General features: G+C 34.4%; 2 protein-coding genes across 7 annotated transcripts in view; one reads left to right on the forward strand and one right to left on the reverse strand.

Annotated features, from left to right (window-relative positions):
- The window catches only part of LOC105670189 (UPAR/Ly6 domain-containing protein crok), a 123,926-nt gene extending 112,061 nt beyond the window's left edge, over positions 1-11,865 (forward strand). For 3 of the 4 annotated variants that reach the window (XM_067359141.1, XM_067359139.1, XM_067359140.1), the window contains 2 exons: positions 7,507-7,692; positions 8,203-11,865. In XM_067359141.1, the coding sequence (XP_067215242.1) occupies positions 7,507-7,692; positions 8,203-8,420 (404 nt within the window). In that variant the 3' untranslated portion in view covers positions 8,421-11,865. Of the gene's footprint in view, positions 1-6,767; positions 6,876-7,506; positions 7,693-8,202 lie in introns of those variants that run through there. The other variant, XM_012363578.2, reaches the window with a different exon arrangement.
- Positions 9,603-15,937, reverse strand: LOC105670191 (uncharacterized). 3 transcript variants are annotated; one of them, XM_012363584.2, is made up of 4 exons: positions 15,728-15,924; positions 14,362-14,781; positions 13,737-13,906; positions 9,603-11,412 (listed from the first exon to the last, which is right to left on the reverse strand). In XM_012363584.2, exons 2-4 carry the CDS (start codon positions 14,746-14,748, stop codon positions 11,406-11,408), a joined length of 564 nt encoding a protein of 187 aa, XP_012219007.2. In that variant the 5' UTR covers positions 14,749-14,781; positions 15,728-15,924; the 3' UTR covers positions 9,603-11,405. The 3 variants fall into 3 exon arrangements, with proteins under 3 accessions (XP_012219007.2, XP_012219006.2, XP_012219005.2); XM_012363583.2 differs by lacking the exon at positions 9,603-11,412 and having other exon boundaries at positions 11,496-13,906; positions 14,362-14,795; positions 15,728-15,937; XM_012363582.2 differs by lacking the exon at positions 9,603-11,412 and having other exon boundaries at positions 11,496-13,906; positions 15,728-15,936.
- Positions 15,938-17,368: the final 1,431 nt, after the last annotated feature.

A 17,368-nucleotide genomic window follows, 5' to 3' on the forward strand; every position in this document is an offset into this window, starting at 1 on the left:
AGAATTGCTTCTAATATATTCAAAAATCCATGAAATTTTTAAACAAGCATTTCTGGCTCATTAATTAAACCTAGTTATTTTTTAAATGTGACTGAAATCCCTGCAGGGATCACGGTCACAAAAAGAATTGGACCTTTTTGCATTCGTGCGTCATGAGCTTAGGGGTAAACGGTGACGATGGCGCTTATAGAGAGATGAGTCGAACACCACGATTCTCCATGGTGGCTACTCGATGAAATATTCAACGTGCCCGCGGGCTACGTCGTCATTGCTTTTGTAGGTACGTAACCGCCGCCACCGCCGCCGCCGCCGCCGCCCCGTCGTCGCGACGCGCCAGCGTCGTTGTCCGTCCATCGACCGGATGTATTATTTTTCTTCATTTTCTCGACAATCGTACTCTCTTCTGCACACATTTGCAATGGCTCGATAGCACAAATGCACAAGCAGTGTATTCAAACGTTTTGCAACTCCTATTCGAACGTGCAGAGGCATTGTAAGGTCATAGACAAAAAACTTGCGACACTCTTGCTTTCGATAAGTTTTGAAATGCACAAAACGATCGCACGATACAAATCGATGCACGTTCTGACATTCTTTTTCCGAGGAAAAGTGCCATAATATCTATGTTTGTCATTTTATATAACTGACGTAATTAATATTATTTATAATATTATCATATCATTATTTATAATATCATTAATATAAATTAATATTACAATTATTTGTCAAATACTTTAATTTTTAATGTTTTATTATTTAGAAAATAATTATTGTTAATTAAATACATAACTTTTCTCCGCAAGTTTATAATCAAGAACAATATAATCAAAATTATTCCGTTCGCTGTGATTCAAACAACTCGTTTTTGCACAAGATACTTAACAATGACGCTGAAAAGCTATCCACGCTCTGAATTAATTTGCCAAATCGGAGAAATGCACATTTTTCGGTGAAACGAGGCAAACAAAAAGAACGCTCGTCCGTCTGATGGGCACGAAGTAATTTTTCCACTCTCAAACAAACTGGCAAAAGCTGTATGCACTCCAACGTCTGAGCCGTCTCGGCCGCCGATCTGACATTGTTTTAATGAGACTGCGACCGGGAGTGAGACAGAGAGAGGACCGAGCGGGAGAGTGAAAGAGAGACGGCAGTAAGGAAGCATTATGGGAAAGCGGCGAGTTCGCGCCGAATTAGCGGCGGGCTAATGACAAAAAAGTCGAATTAAAATAACAATTGCGTCGGGGATGACGCGAGAGGCTTTAAAGCCCACCATCCCCCCCGCTTTCCCGTGACGCCCTCTTTTTCGCTTGTAGACTCGCTGGAATATTTTGAAATTGCAAATTTACGTCGCGTTCCATCTCTCTTTCTCTCTCCTCTCTCATTCTGTCCCGCGAATTTAAATAAAATACGCATCCCATCGATTTGCAGCTTTTCAGGCGAGGGACGGGGACGAGAATGCAGACAGGGGCGCCTCTTTATCGTTTTCCGATGGAATCGTATTTGGTGGAACGCGACAATGCAGATCGATGTGTCCGGGGGGGCCCCCCCCTCGCATTAAACGCAAGCGTCGCGAATAAGTGTATGCTGCGTGGACCGCGGCGATGTGTCCGTCATTACGTAACGACGAATCAAATAGCGAAGATGAACTTAAATCGTGATTTCTCTCTGCTCGCTTTATCTAGATTTTGTTTCGAGAAAAATTTCATTTCATGAAATCTGACATTATGATAATAATAATTTTATTTCGATCTCTTTTGTTTTCACAACTTGTAGATGACGAAAAATGCTTTTTTTTTTTTAAATACTACATTCTAGTGGAAGCACAACAGTTGAATATATTCGTGCAAATCGGCGAAATGGTTGAAATACGTATGCGAGGAGGAGCCAGAAAAATTCCTCGATACTTGCTGACATCTGACACGTGTATCGCGGTTGTTGTACGCGTTCAATAGAATATCATTCGCGAAAACACTCGACTGTGGAACGAATGCGAGCAAGTGAGCGAGCGTCGTAAGCTTGGCAGCCGGTGCGGCAGTTTACAGCGGAAAAAGAGTTAACACAGCTTGCGAGATACGTTCTTTCTATCCCGCGATAGAAAGCGCGAGACACGCTCCAGAACCATTCGGGACACGAATGCACAACGCGATGTTATCGAGCTTTTCCGTCGTTTCCTCACCAATTTCCCTCTCGCTACGTGTGCATGCTGCAGTCAATTTGCAAAAGCGTTTCGCTGCCTTTCTCAGTGATGAAAAAGAGCAGGTCTTTTATGAACGTAGTAATATTCAATAATGCTATCCGTATTACAGTTGAGCCAACATGATATTTCACTACAATTTTCTGCCATTTTCATCATTACTATACTCTAAAATTATTCAAAACTTTATATGTTAATAATATATAACAATTTAAAAAATTTTGTTATAAGATATTAATACCCAGGTAGAAATTTTGTCTGGAAACAATCAAGGTTCCATATATTTTGTGAAAAGTATTTCTGGTATCCAGGTGGAAAATCTAGCTACACGGAAAAAAAATTAGCAGCAGGAGCTATAATAATATATAGCTGTGATAGCTGAAATGTGTCTTTAAAATAAGGACAGCTAATGCTGTTGCCCAGGCTAAATTTATTTGCACTTAGGTACTATAGCAAAACATTTTTGCTGCTAGAGACACATAATCTTAGCTGAATGTTACTTTATCCTTTACTGCAGAACTAAATAACCTTTATTATGAGTGCTAAGATTTTTAGCTATGATTGTATAATCTTTGCTGATAATGCTTACGGTTACAATTAAAACTTTTTAACGTGCAATGGCCTTAAACGACACAACAAATGATAATTACACACACACACACGCGCGCGCTGTATACCGTCTATATTTTCCACGCTAACTTCTCTAACCTGTAGAATGTAAAATCATCGGAATTCTATTCGGAGGAGGCACAAAAAAAATCATCGGAATTATGCCGTGATTTCACAGTGGCGCATATTTATCTCCCGATATGCCGATTCTATAATTTTTAATGACAATAGCATAGTTATTATGTATATGATATGTATATTATCAGTATCATTACATATAATGCAGATTTTTAATGTGCCACATGGCATGATCCCGGTGATTTTATATCTCATAGGTTAGAAAAGTTAGTATGAAAAATCGCAGACGGTATATACAAGAAAGAAGTGCACTTATGTTTAAATCTATCAATGATAAACTGGGAGACCCAAATATTTTAATAACGTATATATATCTTCGTCCATTACACGCAGGAACACACTCGCACGAAACGAAGTGAACAACGCTAATTAATGCGCCAAAGTTATGCATGGCAGCATCGCAGAAACAATTACGAGTCGTAAGAAATTTACGCTGCTACCTTTTTAGCCTCCTGTATTAATATATGCTTTTAATTTCGGCTAATAAATTTTTATGCTACAGTGAATGTTTTTTATCTTTAATAGCCAGAGCTCAGCTATGACACTAAGGCGGTAGCTCTTACAGCTAAGTTTGATTCAGCTATTGAAATTTTGCTGCTATTGCTAAGTTATTTTTTTTTTTTGTGTAGGCTCTGTGTAAAGTTTAGGACGCCTAAATTGAGCTCTATCGCTGAATCCAGGTCGGCCCAAGATGGCATCCGGAATTTGTTCAAAAAAATTATCTGGAATTTAGCTGGGACCTATAATTTTCCTAGATATTTGCTTGGTTTGTACCATAATTATTTCTATAATCCAGTCTGGTCCAGGCTTGAATCTAAAATTTTTCCCTAAAATATTCCCTGAAATCCCAACTCGTCTTCGACTTCATTTTCTCTTTCATTTTCATAACCGCTGATTTCATCATTTTGTACCATGTGTAAATCACCCTCGCACTCGAAATTTCCATGTGCTTCGGCTTCTTCGTATGCACAGTCATTACTGGTAGTGTGATAACAATTATCGATGGTTATATTACTGCCTTGCACATCATTATTAACCTCACTATCGGTTTTCATCATTAGACACATTCTTTTTTCTTATTTTTTTCTCGCGTAATATTTTCGTTTCCTCAACAATTGTGAGGACATCCATGTATCTTCGATGTTACTCGTCATCTCAAGTGTTTCAAAACCACAGTTGTGATCACTAATTAAGAAGACAGTTTGTACAAGACAATTCAGAAAAACTGACACCAGAGATACCAACTCGAGCTCCGTACAACAGAGTCCCATCGAGTCCCATTCGTGAGGGGTTAGACCCCCACTATGCGGGCACACAAGCGAGAATCGCTACGTCATTCGTCCATGTGATGCTCACTCGCTTTATAGTATAAAGTAAACGTAAATTTTCTTGGGGAAAACTAGGTAAATTTCAAAATTATATTCTAGACCTATTAGGGTTATTTAAAGCTAGACTATCCAATCCAGGCTCCATAGTTTCATATCTAATTTGGGAAAAATCTGTCAGTGGCAATTTAGGACCTATGTAGATTTTCCCGACTATTTTTTTCTCTCGGTAAAATCAAGGTAAATTTCTAGGGTGCATTTTGGATTTTTCAAACTGGATTTTTCTATCCAGGCCCCGTACTTAATCTCGATAAATCGAGGCAGATTTCTATCTGAGTATCGCTAACATTAAAGTAGTAATAATGCTATGGCGTTTCGTATCTAATTATCATTCGCACTGGTCTTATTATACTAATTAAAATTGTAATATAATATTCAAAGCAAATTTGAACGACGTTACAATGCCGATCGCTGATCTCAAGTGTCAACATTTTTTTACTATACTAAGAAAATCTGAGCGCATGCGTGGCTATCGATCGATCGATCAATTCTAGTAGCTCTGTTACGTGTCCGTTGGCGAAATCAATAAGTCGGCGATTATCGGCGGAATGGCTGTCCAGCTTGTGTACACTCGCGAAAGTCTCGCGCGTTATCGGACTTATTGGATTCCGGACCGTCTTTGTAAGCTCGTCGTCCGGAGACGTCGGATGGGATAAATGCGGCGGCGGCTGTCAGAAAAGTCGGAATTCCCCCGGGGAGATGCTGTGTCGGATGAGAAGAAGCGGCGAGTTAGACGAGTGGGGCCGGGGGTGGTGGGAAAACCGAGGTAACCGGGTGACGAGGGGATGCAGAACCGGTGAGATCCAGAAGGAGAAAGCAAAAGGGACGAGAGACAAGGGGTGATGGGGTAAGGTTTGCGATACGAACGGACAGGCCAGATGAGGGAGGAAGGAGGGGGGGGAGGGGGAGGCAAGCAGGCAGGATAGATTGCCGGTGCCGGGCTTAGAGGCGCCTCCATAGATCATAAAGGGTACGTTTTGAATAATTTACCGAGGCTATCTGTTTCGCGCGGGAGCGCCGAAGAGAGTGTCAAGGTTGCGGCGGGATCGAGTTTACTTCCAATCACGGGAAAATTCCGATCAGCGGATCCAAACTCGTTTTTTTTTTCGCAGTAGGGGCGGCGCAGATTGGTCGCGAAATTGAGAAGGAATAATCTGCAGCTTTTCGGCGATTTCGGGATTTGGGAAATACGATTGAGGGGCGATATATAATCTTACTTGAAGGCGAAAAATTAATTCACCGCGAATAATGCTGGTCTGAAAATATAGTCTGTTAAGCGCCTGAGGATATAATAATGCGCGCGAATGTAAACCTTCAGAAATTATGAAATTTCGATGAAATGTACATATAAAATGCATGTATCTACATTTAAATAAATGTATTTGCATACTTTATTTCTTGTTTAACATTAAGCAAAAGAAGTTGCAAGAAGAGTCTTAATCAGAAAAGTTTAATTTTAAATACACATTCTTTTTTTTCTATGTAAAATTCTTCTAAAAGGAATAAAAGGTTGTGTTTAAATACGTTATTCCGCTTGCTACAAAATTGTCTCCGGATTTGCATTATTATACCGTTACTACTATTAGCGTGAAACATCGCGGCAGAAACGCGAATAAATTGAAATCTTCTAGCGGTGCTAGGCAGATAAGACACGATCGAACGGCGTCTAAATGCAGCAGTGGATGCTCTCTTGAGACACCGTTCATTCACGATTTGCAGCGGTCTGCAATTATATGGAGCGTGCCTTTTGTCCGCCTTTATTACCGCTTCATCTGCGGAAATTTTCGCCGGGAAAATACAGCTGATCGGCCTCTTCTGAGAAGCGTGACATTGCGAGACTCTCGGCAGCCTTATCTTAATTCGAAAACTTTAGCCTTAGCAAGTAGCGACATTTGGCTTACTGCTTAAAGACTTAGTTAGTGAAACTGTAGTCTTCTGCAAGATGTCCATCTTCTATGCGTTATTTTTTAATGACGGATTTTTCTTAATCAATTTAAATACGTTTTTATTTTAATGTAAAAAATCTTTGTAATAATGTTAACGAGCATAATTAGCAAACAACATTGACGAGGATAATATCACATATTTGATATAATTAGTGTACACATAAATTTTGATGACTTCAATTGAGATAAAAGATAACGTAGATGTAAATAAAATTTGCATTAAGTCAAGGACAACTCGAAGTTAAATTTTACATTAATTAAAGAATTTGGTCTAATTCGTTTTAATCAAACTCCAAACTTCGAAGATTATAGGGAAATTCTTGTGAATTACATTGCTTTTAGGGTCTTTCAGTGTCTTGACTCGCCATTGGCGAAAGAGAATAGAGAATGGAGAAGGGAAAGAGGAATCCGCTTACTACGTAGCAGTTACGCCCAATGAATGACGTCAGGTGTGTGTATGTGTGTGCAGTACGCATTCGGCACGGCGTTAAAGAGCACGCGTGTTGCTTGCTTGCTCCGAAAAAGAACTCCAGGAGAGCATAACAATGATGTGTAAAAATATAGCGAGTGTGCTGTGTGTGTTGCTGTTATTCGTCACGATAGGTGAGATTTTTCAAGCGAAAATCTGGAGGATAAATGCCAAGAAAATCGTGTTTCAAGCGCCTTTAGCAGATATCTCATGTGATCGCCATCTTGAAAATGAACCTTATAGTCTCTTGATTGTTTATGGGTGGGCGTGAAACTTGTTTTCCAACGATTAACAATTTTGTTATTGTTTTAATCTTCTTTGGCTCGACTTATCCGCGAAAATATTCGCATGCCATATTTGTAGCAATGTTAAAATACATGTTACATAATATATGATAGAAAGTAAATACAAACATATATTTTAATCAAAATGTATTTTGTTTCAATGATTATTAAAAGTAGAAACAAATTGAGTAACAAACAAAGATTTAACATTTTCTCAAGATAAGAAGGTGATTGAAAACGTGATATGGGAATATCTTTTGTGTTTCTGCAATGTCTAGAGGTTAAAGTGGTTGAAGGTTATTACATGTTACATGTATATGTTGATTACTCCATTATTAACCTATTTTGATTTAAATGTGCAATTCATTTACTGTTAGTGATTGTTAGTTGCTAAGGCTTGCTCCCACTATTCTAATTAAATAGTTGCAACTTAATACTGAAAGATGTTATTAGCACTGTTGTTTTATTTTGGAATGTACAGGCACCGAAGCGATACGCTGTTATCAATGCAGCTCTGACATGGATCCAAAAAATATGGATCTCTGCGGAGCCTACAGCAAATTCGATAAAGAGAAAAATGTACCTATCGAGTGTAACAGCGAGGAGTCGCACATGCCTGGCACGTTTTGTGTTAAATATACAGAGCAGAGTCCACGTGGTTTCATCTGTAAGTATTTTTGTTATTTGTAGTGTTTAATAATACATGGATAAGTTTAAAGAAATCTCTTAGCTATCATAATTCTTTTTATTTTTTTTTTATAAAAAAGTAATTGAAATAACTTTCATTCCTTGCTTACTATTTTTAATTTATTTGCTATTTTTATACACTTGAAACATTTTTAATTTATTTACTTTGTATTAAACAACTTTGAAAAGATAATGCAACTTCTTAGACATATAACACAATGTTTCACTGTCTTTCCTTGGGCAGTTGAGTATTTATTATACCCACATGTTTTTTCTCGCTTCACAAAAGTGAAATTTTAGCATAGCTTTTAATTTGAATTTTCTACATTAAAATTAAGAAAAGTTATATCAGTTGTAGCCTGGTGTTAAAGATTATTCTTGCACTTTTATAGTATTTAAGCTTACAAATTCTTGATCTACCAAGCTTATTTGCGTGATACAAGTGCGCAATAACGCGTATTAATTAATTAATCAATCGACAATATTTAAGGGAACGGTAGGTGGCGGCAAGTGATTCGACGATGCGCTTCCATTGCCAGTACTGGAGTCACAGGGGTCTGTAACTGGGGTGTTCACGAGAACGGGGTTTTCTGGCAAGAGTGTTACTGCTCTGAAGATTCCTGCAACGCAGCAACCAGTCTGATGTCCTTCACCACGCTGCTTCTCACCGTGTGTGGCGTCGTCTTCACGCTATTTTATTTTAAGTAAAAGTAGTTTCCGAAAGTATTCACATTTTTCGAAGGACGAAAACAGAAGAATGTTGACAATCAGAAAGGGTCGATTATTCTTTGTTGAAAGAAATGAAAATTTTTAATTGTGACTCATATAAGTATAAAAAATAGTAGGGATGGTATTCTCAAAGAATTTTGGAGTTGGCTTTTTCTTAGCAAAATTTTGATCATGAATTATCATATATAAATATTTCCTATTTCGCCTCGCTTAGCTTCTATTTAAAGTACGCTTTTGAAGTAAAAAATGAGATATTTTATTTATGTATATTCTTAAAGCAAAACTTTTTTTAGTTTTATAGAACTTTTAGTATGCAATGTGCAATTTTTATGTAGATAGAAATGAAATTTTTGTTAAGCAAAAATTAACTCCAAAATTGCCAAAGAATATACTCTTGTTTTTTGGTTCCAATTTGAAGTGGAATCAGCTTGTAGATAGGTTGAATAACATATCCGTCCACATGCAATACGCTAATCTCGCGAATTCTCGCTTATGTATTATAAATAACGCAAGTGCAACATTTCCGTCCATTTTGGTATTGTTAAGAAATGCCATAAAGTATTCACCCAAAATTAAATTAAGATGATTAATTAATTAAAGATAAGAAAAATTAATTGAATAAGGCAATGGATTCGTAAAAAAGTGCCTTTTATATGCAGTGTTCAATCTTTAATAATTTATTTATAAAATAGTCTATTGACGAAAGTGCAAAGTTTGAAACAATTGCGAGTCAAGTTGCATGTATTTTTATTTACAATTAATATTACAGAAAATTATCTTTGCTAAATTAAAAATGTCTTGAAAGACAATTTTGATTACGGTCTTAAAAATCACAATTTTTTATTGCAACTTGATTAATTGATTAGATAAATATAAATTAAGAATCTCATACAATTCTTTACATGTTGCTTAACATGTTGTCACTCAGTATCTTTCTTACAGATTTCGAATCTTTGAATTATTTTATATTTTTTTACGTATATATATTACATGATTATAAAATGAAACATGATTTATAAAAAGAAACAAATTTAGTATCTAATTCAATTTTATACGTCTTTTTATTATATGTATATAAATAAAAAGAGAAATATATATAAATTTACACACAAACTAGAACAAATTTCTTTTTTCAATACATTTTATAAGCACTGAATATACTTGTATCGCAACTAAACATATTGCTTTAATCTTGATGTTCTATTTTGCTTTCTTTTTTTTTCTAACTTTTTTGCCGGTTTTAGTTCAGTCGTGAATCTTTGAGAAGCCATTAGACCCGCTCAACGCACGTTCGCGGTAACATTAACGAGGTGGAAAAACGCGGCGAAAATGAAACCTACTTTTGTCTCTCGACTTGACTGACTTTTTGCGGTAGCTCTAAGGAGAAAACACATTCTGCAAGCCGGGAGATTAATGTTTTCCGCGGCGCTGCTGATCGCATCTGCGCGAAATTCTCATTTGCTAACTGTTTACGCCCGCTTAAGTGCAACTTACGCTATTTCAGCCGCGTTTAACGCCACGACTAGATTATACCGCCCTTTCTTGTCTGGATTTATAGTGCCTGCTTATCTCGTGCTTATTTTTATACGCCTTTATTTTGCTCGTTTAGCAGCCACAAAATTAATGATTGTTTCAAAGTTTTACTCGCATTTAGCTTTGTTCTAGTTAATTATTTTTTTAGAATAGATAGCTTTGCGTGAAATATAAATCAAATCAAAATATTATTTTTTAAAAGCTAGAGACTTGTGTAGGTTAGAAAATTTATATTAAAAAAAAAAATAATTCTAGAATATGTAGAGATAATTTTTTTTATTTATATCGCGCATCTTATACTCTGTATATACTCTCTATGTACTCTGTATATTGCGCATATTATTCATCACGCGTTACTGACACGCGTGTTAAACGCGCATTGTGCGAAATTTCGAAACGGCGATCCTCGATCCGAACTTTTGTGGGAAGGGATTGTGCTCGACGTGCGCTTGAATCCTAAGGCTCAACTGGGTGCCACCGCTTCCGGTATCAAAACCCAGCCCGAGGACACCCTCTTGGGCGTACGTCACGCCGTAATGCCGGAAATTCGTCGGCCGCGAGTTAATTACGTCACGCAAGACTATTAATGCCTCAACAGATCCGACGTGCGTTGTATACAACAATGGTCTCGGCTATTTAGGCCCCTCTCGTACATTACGTCACCACGTGCCAACCCTCGTTACTCGGGGCGTCGTGTAATAATTAAGATCTTCGCCGTCTGAGCGTTACGCCAACACCAACAGCGACGGTGGCGGTTGATAATACTTTGGAAAGGTCTTATCACGCACCGATTCTTTTGGAATTCCTAATACGACAGCGGCTGGTTTTCGTGCATCACGTAAACCGCTTTTCGAGATGGACGCAGATTATATTAATGTCTCGCAATTAACGCATGAATACATTTAAGATTCACTATCAGCTTTCTTGACGCTCGATACTTGAGACGAAAATTCTTGTAAAAATATTAAAGTATTAAAGTAAACAACGCATTAAAATTTGCACCGAACACAAAAAAATCAGTTTTAAATTTATAAAAAGATATAATTCCTAAGAGATACTATCATCATAATAAAAAATCAGATTTATTTAGCATTTATCTAAAATATTATGATTGTAAATAACGCCAAGTGTTATCAAATCACAATTTCACGATCTCATAAAACGTATCCCAAACTGTATCGCGTTCTCTCACGAGAGGATCTCTAGTTATTGGTTTCGTTAAAGATGCGGAAGGTCACAGCTGCTAAGATTTCGCGGAGACAGACGGTATATTAGCGATTTTCACGGCCGAACGCTTAATTTTCCACGACAGAGTGGCTCGGCGGCTGCATTCTGGTCGTTATTACATCACGGTGTGCTTAATTAGCCGCAGCAAGGGTGGAAAATGCGTTAGCCACCCCTCTAACGGCACTTCCTATTCTCATAATGCGCTCACCATCTAAGAAGGAAAGCAGAAGAATGAAATTCAAAAAGAAGGACGAGAGATACGAGAATAATATTAAAAAGAAGTTTAGTCAGATATACATTTCAAACACAATTGAAAACACTTTTATTTCATGTCAAGTCATATAAAATATAAAATATAAAAAATATGTAATGAAAATCAAGAGATCTTGCGCCAAGTTAAAAAATGTAAGATTTTATGCATAAAAGAGATGTAAAAAAGGTAAGAAATATTACCATATTACATATGATATACGGATGTACGTATAATATAAATATTACGATATTTCGTATAATATGAATATAATAGGAAAATTAATACAAATTTGCAAAAATGTTTCGCTCAATTCGCCGAATATTTTTTCTCAATCAGTCTGCATATCATAAAAGAATTATAGTCAAATGAAGTTAAAGTATTAGATATATGCAAAAGTTTTAGTCTTTCTTACCGTTTTAAAAAATCTCTAATATTAAAATTATTTTACTTTCTTTGCGAATAGAGAAACATTGCCTACAAAGTGGTAAAAAATCATAGACAGCAACATAACATAGACAGAACATTGTTCACTTTTCTTAATAGAAAAGTGAGGCCAGCAAATAAAGGAAGTGAGACAAAAAAGAAAGTGCACGGACATTTTCTCTATGCATGCACAAATTATTTTGCAACTGATCTAATTATATATATGGCATGATGTGAATATCAAATTGAATTCATCATACTACGTCTAATGTATCTAACAGCATTTCGCATATTTGTATATTGAGTTTATTTTCATATATTTATGAGTGAGTGTACTAAATTTATTAATATTACTGATAAAATTAAAATTATTTTAAACTAAAAAAATATATTTAATATTATTTAATAAATTTAATAAATATATAATAAATTTAATAAATTTATTATATATTTAATTAATAAAGATAATTCCACGAAAATGTACGGTGTGCGTATGTACAAAACTGTAACAATATAATCATATATATTTAAAAAATATATGCTTACATATTTTTAAAAATGCTTATGAAAAAGATATTATGCGATTTTTGACATAGCCGGACACTGCATTTTTTGTTAATAATATTAAATATTAAATAATTTTTTAAGCATATTTGCTACAATGTCAAATAATTATTGAATAAATTATTAAATTTAAACATATACCATGAATTTATTGATGTTGATTGATATATATTATGTCTATGATCAGATCAGTTAAAAAACAATTTGCATATATGCGAAAAGACGAAGAGAATACTCGTACACTTTCTCTCTATCACACTTTTATTGCTGGCATCAACTTAGCGATGGCACGCTCTGTCATACTATGTCTGTAGACAATAACGGCAAATATTTTAATGATTGTTTTTATATCTAATGAAAATAAAGTCAAGTTAAAAGAACACTAAGAGTCTTCTATACGTTTAATCTTTTTATTCACTTTAATTTTGTTAATCGAATCAATTATCTCGCTCGAAACATTTTGCGATAGAGATTTAAATTCTTGAGTACTCAGAATATTCGTATAAAATTTAATAAAATTTATCGTACTTTCTCGTAAATATTTTGCATCGTGTAAAATCGCAAGTTCAGCAAGATGTACAACATTCTTTTTGGAAATAAAACGTATCAAGTGATATTCAGATAGTGCTTTCAAATCTAGCACGTTATATTTATGAGCTAATTTTAATAAACATTGAAGCAATTTATACTTATGTACGTCCGCTATGAAACCAGTTTGAATATAAAATAACATTTCCTTAAAAGCAATTGGATTCTCGTCTACTACTGTTTCGCTCAATATGTCATTTTTTCCATGTTTATCGCATAAATTTCCAAAATAGCTACCGTCTAAAAGCTTTAATAAATTTAGAGGCATTATGTAATGTTCTCCGTTTATTAGAAAGTTGACAGATTTCTGATCTAACTTCAAATTTTCAAGATTCGACTTTTTCAAATTGATGATATGTGATAACGATAATGAAAAAGTATGATTACTTTCTTCTATAACATGTTTGAAAACCTCTAGTGTGCACTCTATCGTAAGTTTGGACCAAGTCGCAACAGCTGCTGTGATGTTACATAGCACTGCATCATTTACATGGTCTAAAACTATGTTTTTTGTTGTATGTTCATGAGGATAACGCAATGAAACCGTACATAAACCGGTACATTCCATTTGAGTTAATAGATGAAGTGATAGATCAATTTTCTCAGATTTGGATGTATTATCCTCAGATTCGGATATTGTATTAATTTTCAATGAAAGCTCATATTGAGGTGCATTTGGAAATATAGAATTTAATTGTTTTACAAACTTGTGAATATAATTGAAGCGATCAATTTCCCAGGTATGTTGAAATATAGTCGAGCTTATTTGAGTTCGATGATAACTCGCAGAATACGCAGGTTCAATGCATGGTTGTAGCAAAATGTTATTATTAACATTAATGTGAATAGCATCTGTTTCTATTGTTTCTACGGAATCCTGAAATTAATTAGTTTGTTTATCAGTTGTGCAAATAATGAATATATCTTTTTCATAATAACATAAGATTTCTAATACAATTAATTGTGCATTGAGGGAACGGTTAGAAGGTGATACATGCTATTTGAAGAGTCCATTGAGTCGATAAATACTTTATATCGAAATTTTGTTCTCAAATTTCTCTGGAATATTATATTAAAAGCACGCTTAGATCATTCATGCAGTTAAATCGCACAATTACATAATTGAACAATCTCATGTTGGCAAAAAAATTAAAAGAATCGAAAAGAATGAGTTGCATGTAATAAGCATACAATTCTCTATCAAATATAATAATTTGAATAGACTTTAGAAAATATCACAAATTAACTGAATTCTTTAAAATCTTATGGCGTTTTTAATGGCGTGCCTTTGCAAAAATAAGCATATCCAAAAAGAAAATGTTAAAAACGTACCAGCTTTTCTAGCTCTTTCTTTGCATCTAGCTCTTCCTTTGCATCTAGCTCTTCCTTTACATCTAGCTCTACTGTTTCTGTTAGTCGCAATATGTTTTCTAATTCCGATGTCATTACAAATTGTGGTTGTTGTTCTGGTTTTATTATAGCTTGCTTTGGTACTTTCTTTGCCATTGAAATTTGTTCTTCTTTTTTCATATTAGATTGCTGTTTCACTTGTTTTGTAATCAGCATTGTTAATTCTTCGTCAAAAGAAGTATTTACTTCTTCACTTCCTGATATGTTTGCATCTAATATGTCTTCTTGTGTTAGCATAAGTCCCTCCATTTCCTCTACTTTCTCTATTTCCTTTAAAATTGGTTTTTTTTTTTTGTCTTTTCTCGTCATTGTAATTTACCCTTCTTTTCTATCTCAAGCAATCTGAAATTTCAAGGCTTTTTCATAATATGTTTCAGTAATCTTATTTCCTTCAAGCTTATTTTCTTTCAATAAATTACATATTAATCTCGGGTGTGCTTCTGAAAAGCTATCATCTCCGATTTGGCTGATTTTCAGCCTAAATACTTATTTTATCTAGTAAATAATATTCCCAAATGGATTTTTGGCGCAAATGTCCCCTCCGCTTCCCAGTCCCTCTCAAAGGTAAAACTGTTTTTGTTAATTATTTCAGAAAGCATTCATTGTACGGAAAAAGTTGTCAGACAAAAAATGAAGCTCCTGAAAAGCTCTACAAATAAGGTCGTATACATATTTTACCTAACTGCAATATTTTAATCGTTATTAACCAAAAACTTGTAAAAGCCACCATGTGGAAGGGCGCACTGCCTCCACGCATACACTTTCCACGCGAAGCGAGGTTCGCGAGTGAGTTTACGAATTTCTACGCAAAGCGAGATTCCACCCAGACCTTATGTGTATAGTTTTTTTATGGTGGAGCCCCCCGTAGGGGGGGGGGTGGAACATACTGCCTCCAGATTTTACAAGTTTTTTGATAATAACGACTAGCTTCATTTGTTGCTTGACAACTTTTTCCGTACAATAAATACTTTCTGAAATAATTAACAAAAACAGTTTTATCTTTGAAGGGAGGTGGGGGGGCGGAAGGGGGTACTTGCGCCAAAAATTCATTTGAGAATATTATTTATTAGATAAAATAAGTATTTAGACTGAAAATTAGCCAAATCGGAGATGATTGCTTTTCGGAAGTTTATCCTTAATCTCAAATTAACTACTTTCCTGTCAGATTACGGGAATTACAAATCAGGGAAGTGGTTGACTGAGCAACGTACAAATATGAATGTTATCGTCGATGTTTTCTTTCATCAAAAATCTTTGTTCGCCCAAAAGTAAAAAAACTATTTATTACCTTTTTTATTCTGCTTGATATTTCCTTTCGAAACAAAAACTTTTGCTTAATAGTTGTTCGTGAAATAATAATCTGTGATCACGTGTCAATAATTCACAGTTTTCTGTCGATCTTGTAGACGATCCGTCTCGACTAGAAGGCACGAACTAAATGACTTTCAACTTTATACAGAGTGGTCAAATCGTCTGCTATTTGTCTCACTTGATCGGCACACACACCATCTATGGAAAGTAAGCAGGCTGGCAATATAAGAGTATTACAAGCCTTCAACGACTCTCTGTTTGTTTGGATTTGCTCTGTTGAACTGTAGTTTACATTTTTTATATAAAGCTTCGCTTCATCTTCTACTTTCGTACTTTTTGAAGCGTCATAAAGTTTTATTTTATTTTAAATACAGAAAATGTATGAAGTTATATCTTTTATAGATGTTAACTATCAATAATATAACTTAACAAATTATCTAATGCAATTTCACAAAGACAGTCTTGCAAAATCACAAGAAGCACATTGTGAAAAAATTACATGTACACATCTATATTCATTAGAATTTTAAAAGATTCTGATCATTAATAAAACGCTTTATTTTTCAGTTCAAGCAGTTAAAAGTACATTCTAATTATTATTATATCACAATATTATTACACGATTATATTTATTTAGCAAAGCAAGTCTAGTCGTCCTTAAAGCGCCAGTTTCTTTTTCATAATGCTTTAATTTCTTATAACAATTGAGAATAAGCAAAATTCAAGAAGTCTAATCAGATTGAAGTTGTATTGTGGCAAATTCAATTCAATAAAAATTTACGCTCTTGGGATTTATGTTGAAAAAAATATTTTATTACACGCCAAATACATAAACTACATAATAGACATGATTAACTTTTTAAAATTGATATTAATATAAAAAATTTGTATTCTTGCGTATACATGCATACAGGATAATATAAAAAAAAGAACTCGATTGAATCACTAATTAAAAACAGCATGAACTAAAAATTGAATAACATATTTTCAAAATTTAAAAAATCTTTAATTAATAAAAAATTTTTTAATTTTTCTCGATCGATACCTTTTAAATCAATCTCTACGCAGAGAAAAAAATAATTGTAATAACCATAATCTATAACCATATTTTTATAGGTATTCTAACTATATAGTTGATTATATAATTGAAAGTACCATATACGTGTAAGGCTATTATTGCTAACATTATAGTAACAATTCCTATAAAAAGGAGTATTCTGATTATAATTATAGTTCCATACAATTATAGTTCCAAATATTACATACTTTTCTCTCTCTCAGTATATGTCTTAAAACAACTCAAACTAAATTTTCTATATATATAAATAATGACACATGTCAAATTATAAATAATGGTACATGACAAATTATATTTTTGCGCACCTTATGCATGACAATATATATATATATATATAGATTCCTACATAAGAAAATTAAAAGTTATAATTTTTATATCGTAGCACTAAGTAAGTAAAATAAAATTATAACTGCACGCGAATACATATAATGCTGCATTCATACTTGTGGAAAAAAAATTTTTTAAAATAATTATCATACATTTTTTCATTTATGATTAAGATTGATAAGATTATAAAAAGTCCTCAGAAGTTTGAAGTAT

This window comes from Linepithema humile, chromosome 7, assembly GCF_040581485.1.
Source record: "Linepithema humile isolate Giens D197 chromosome 7, Lhum_UNIL_v1.0, whole genome shotgun sequence".
In the NCBI taxonomy this organism is placed as follows: Eukaryota; Metazoa; Arthropoda; class Insecta; order Hymenoptera; family Formicidae; genus Linepithema; species Linepithema humile.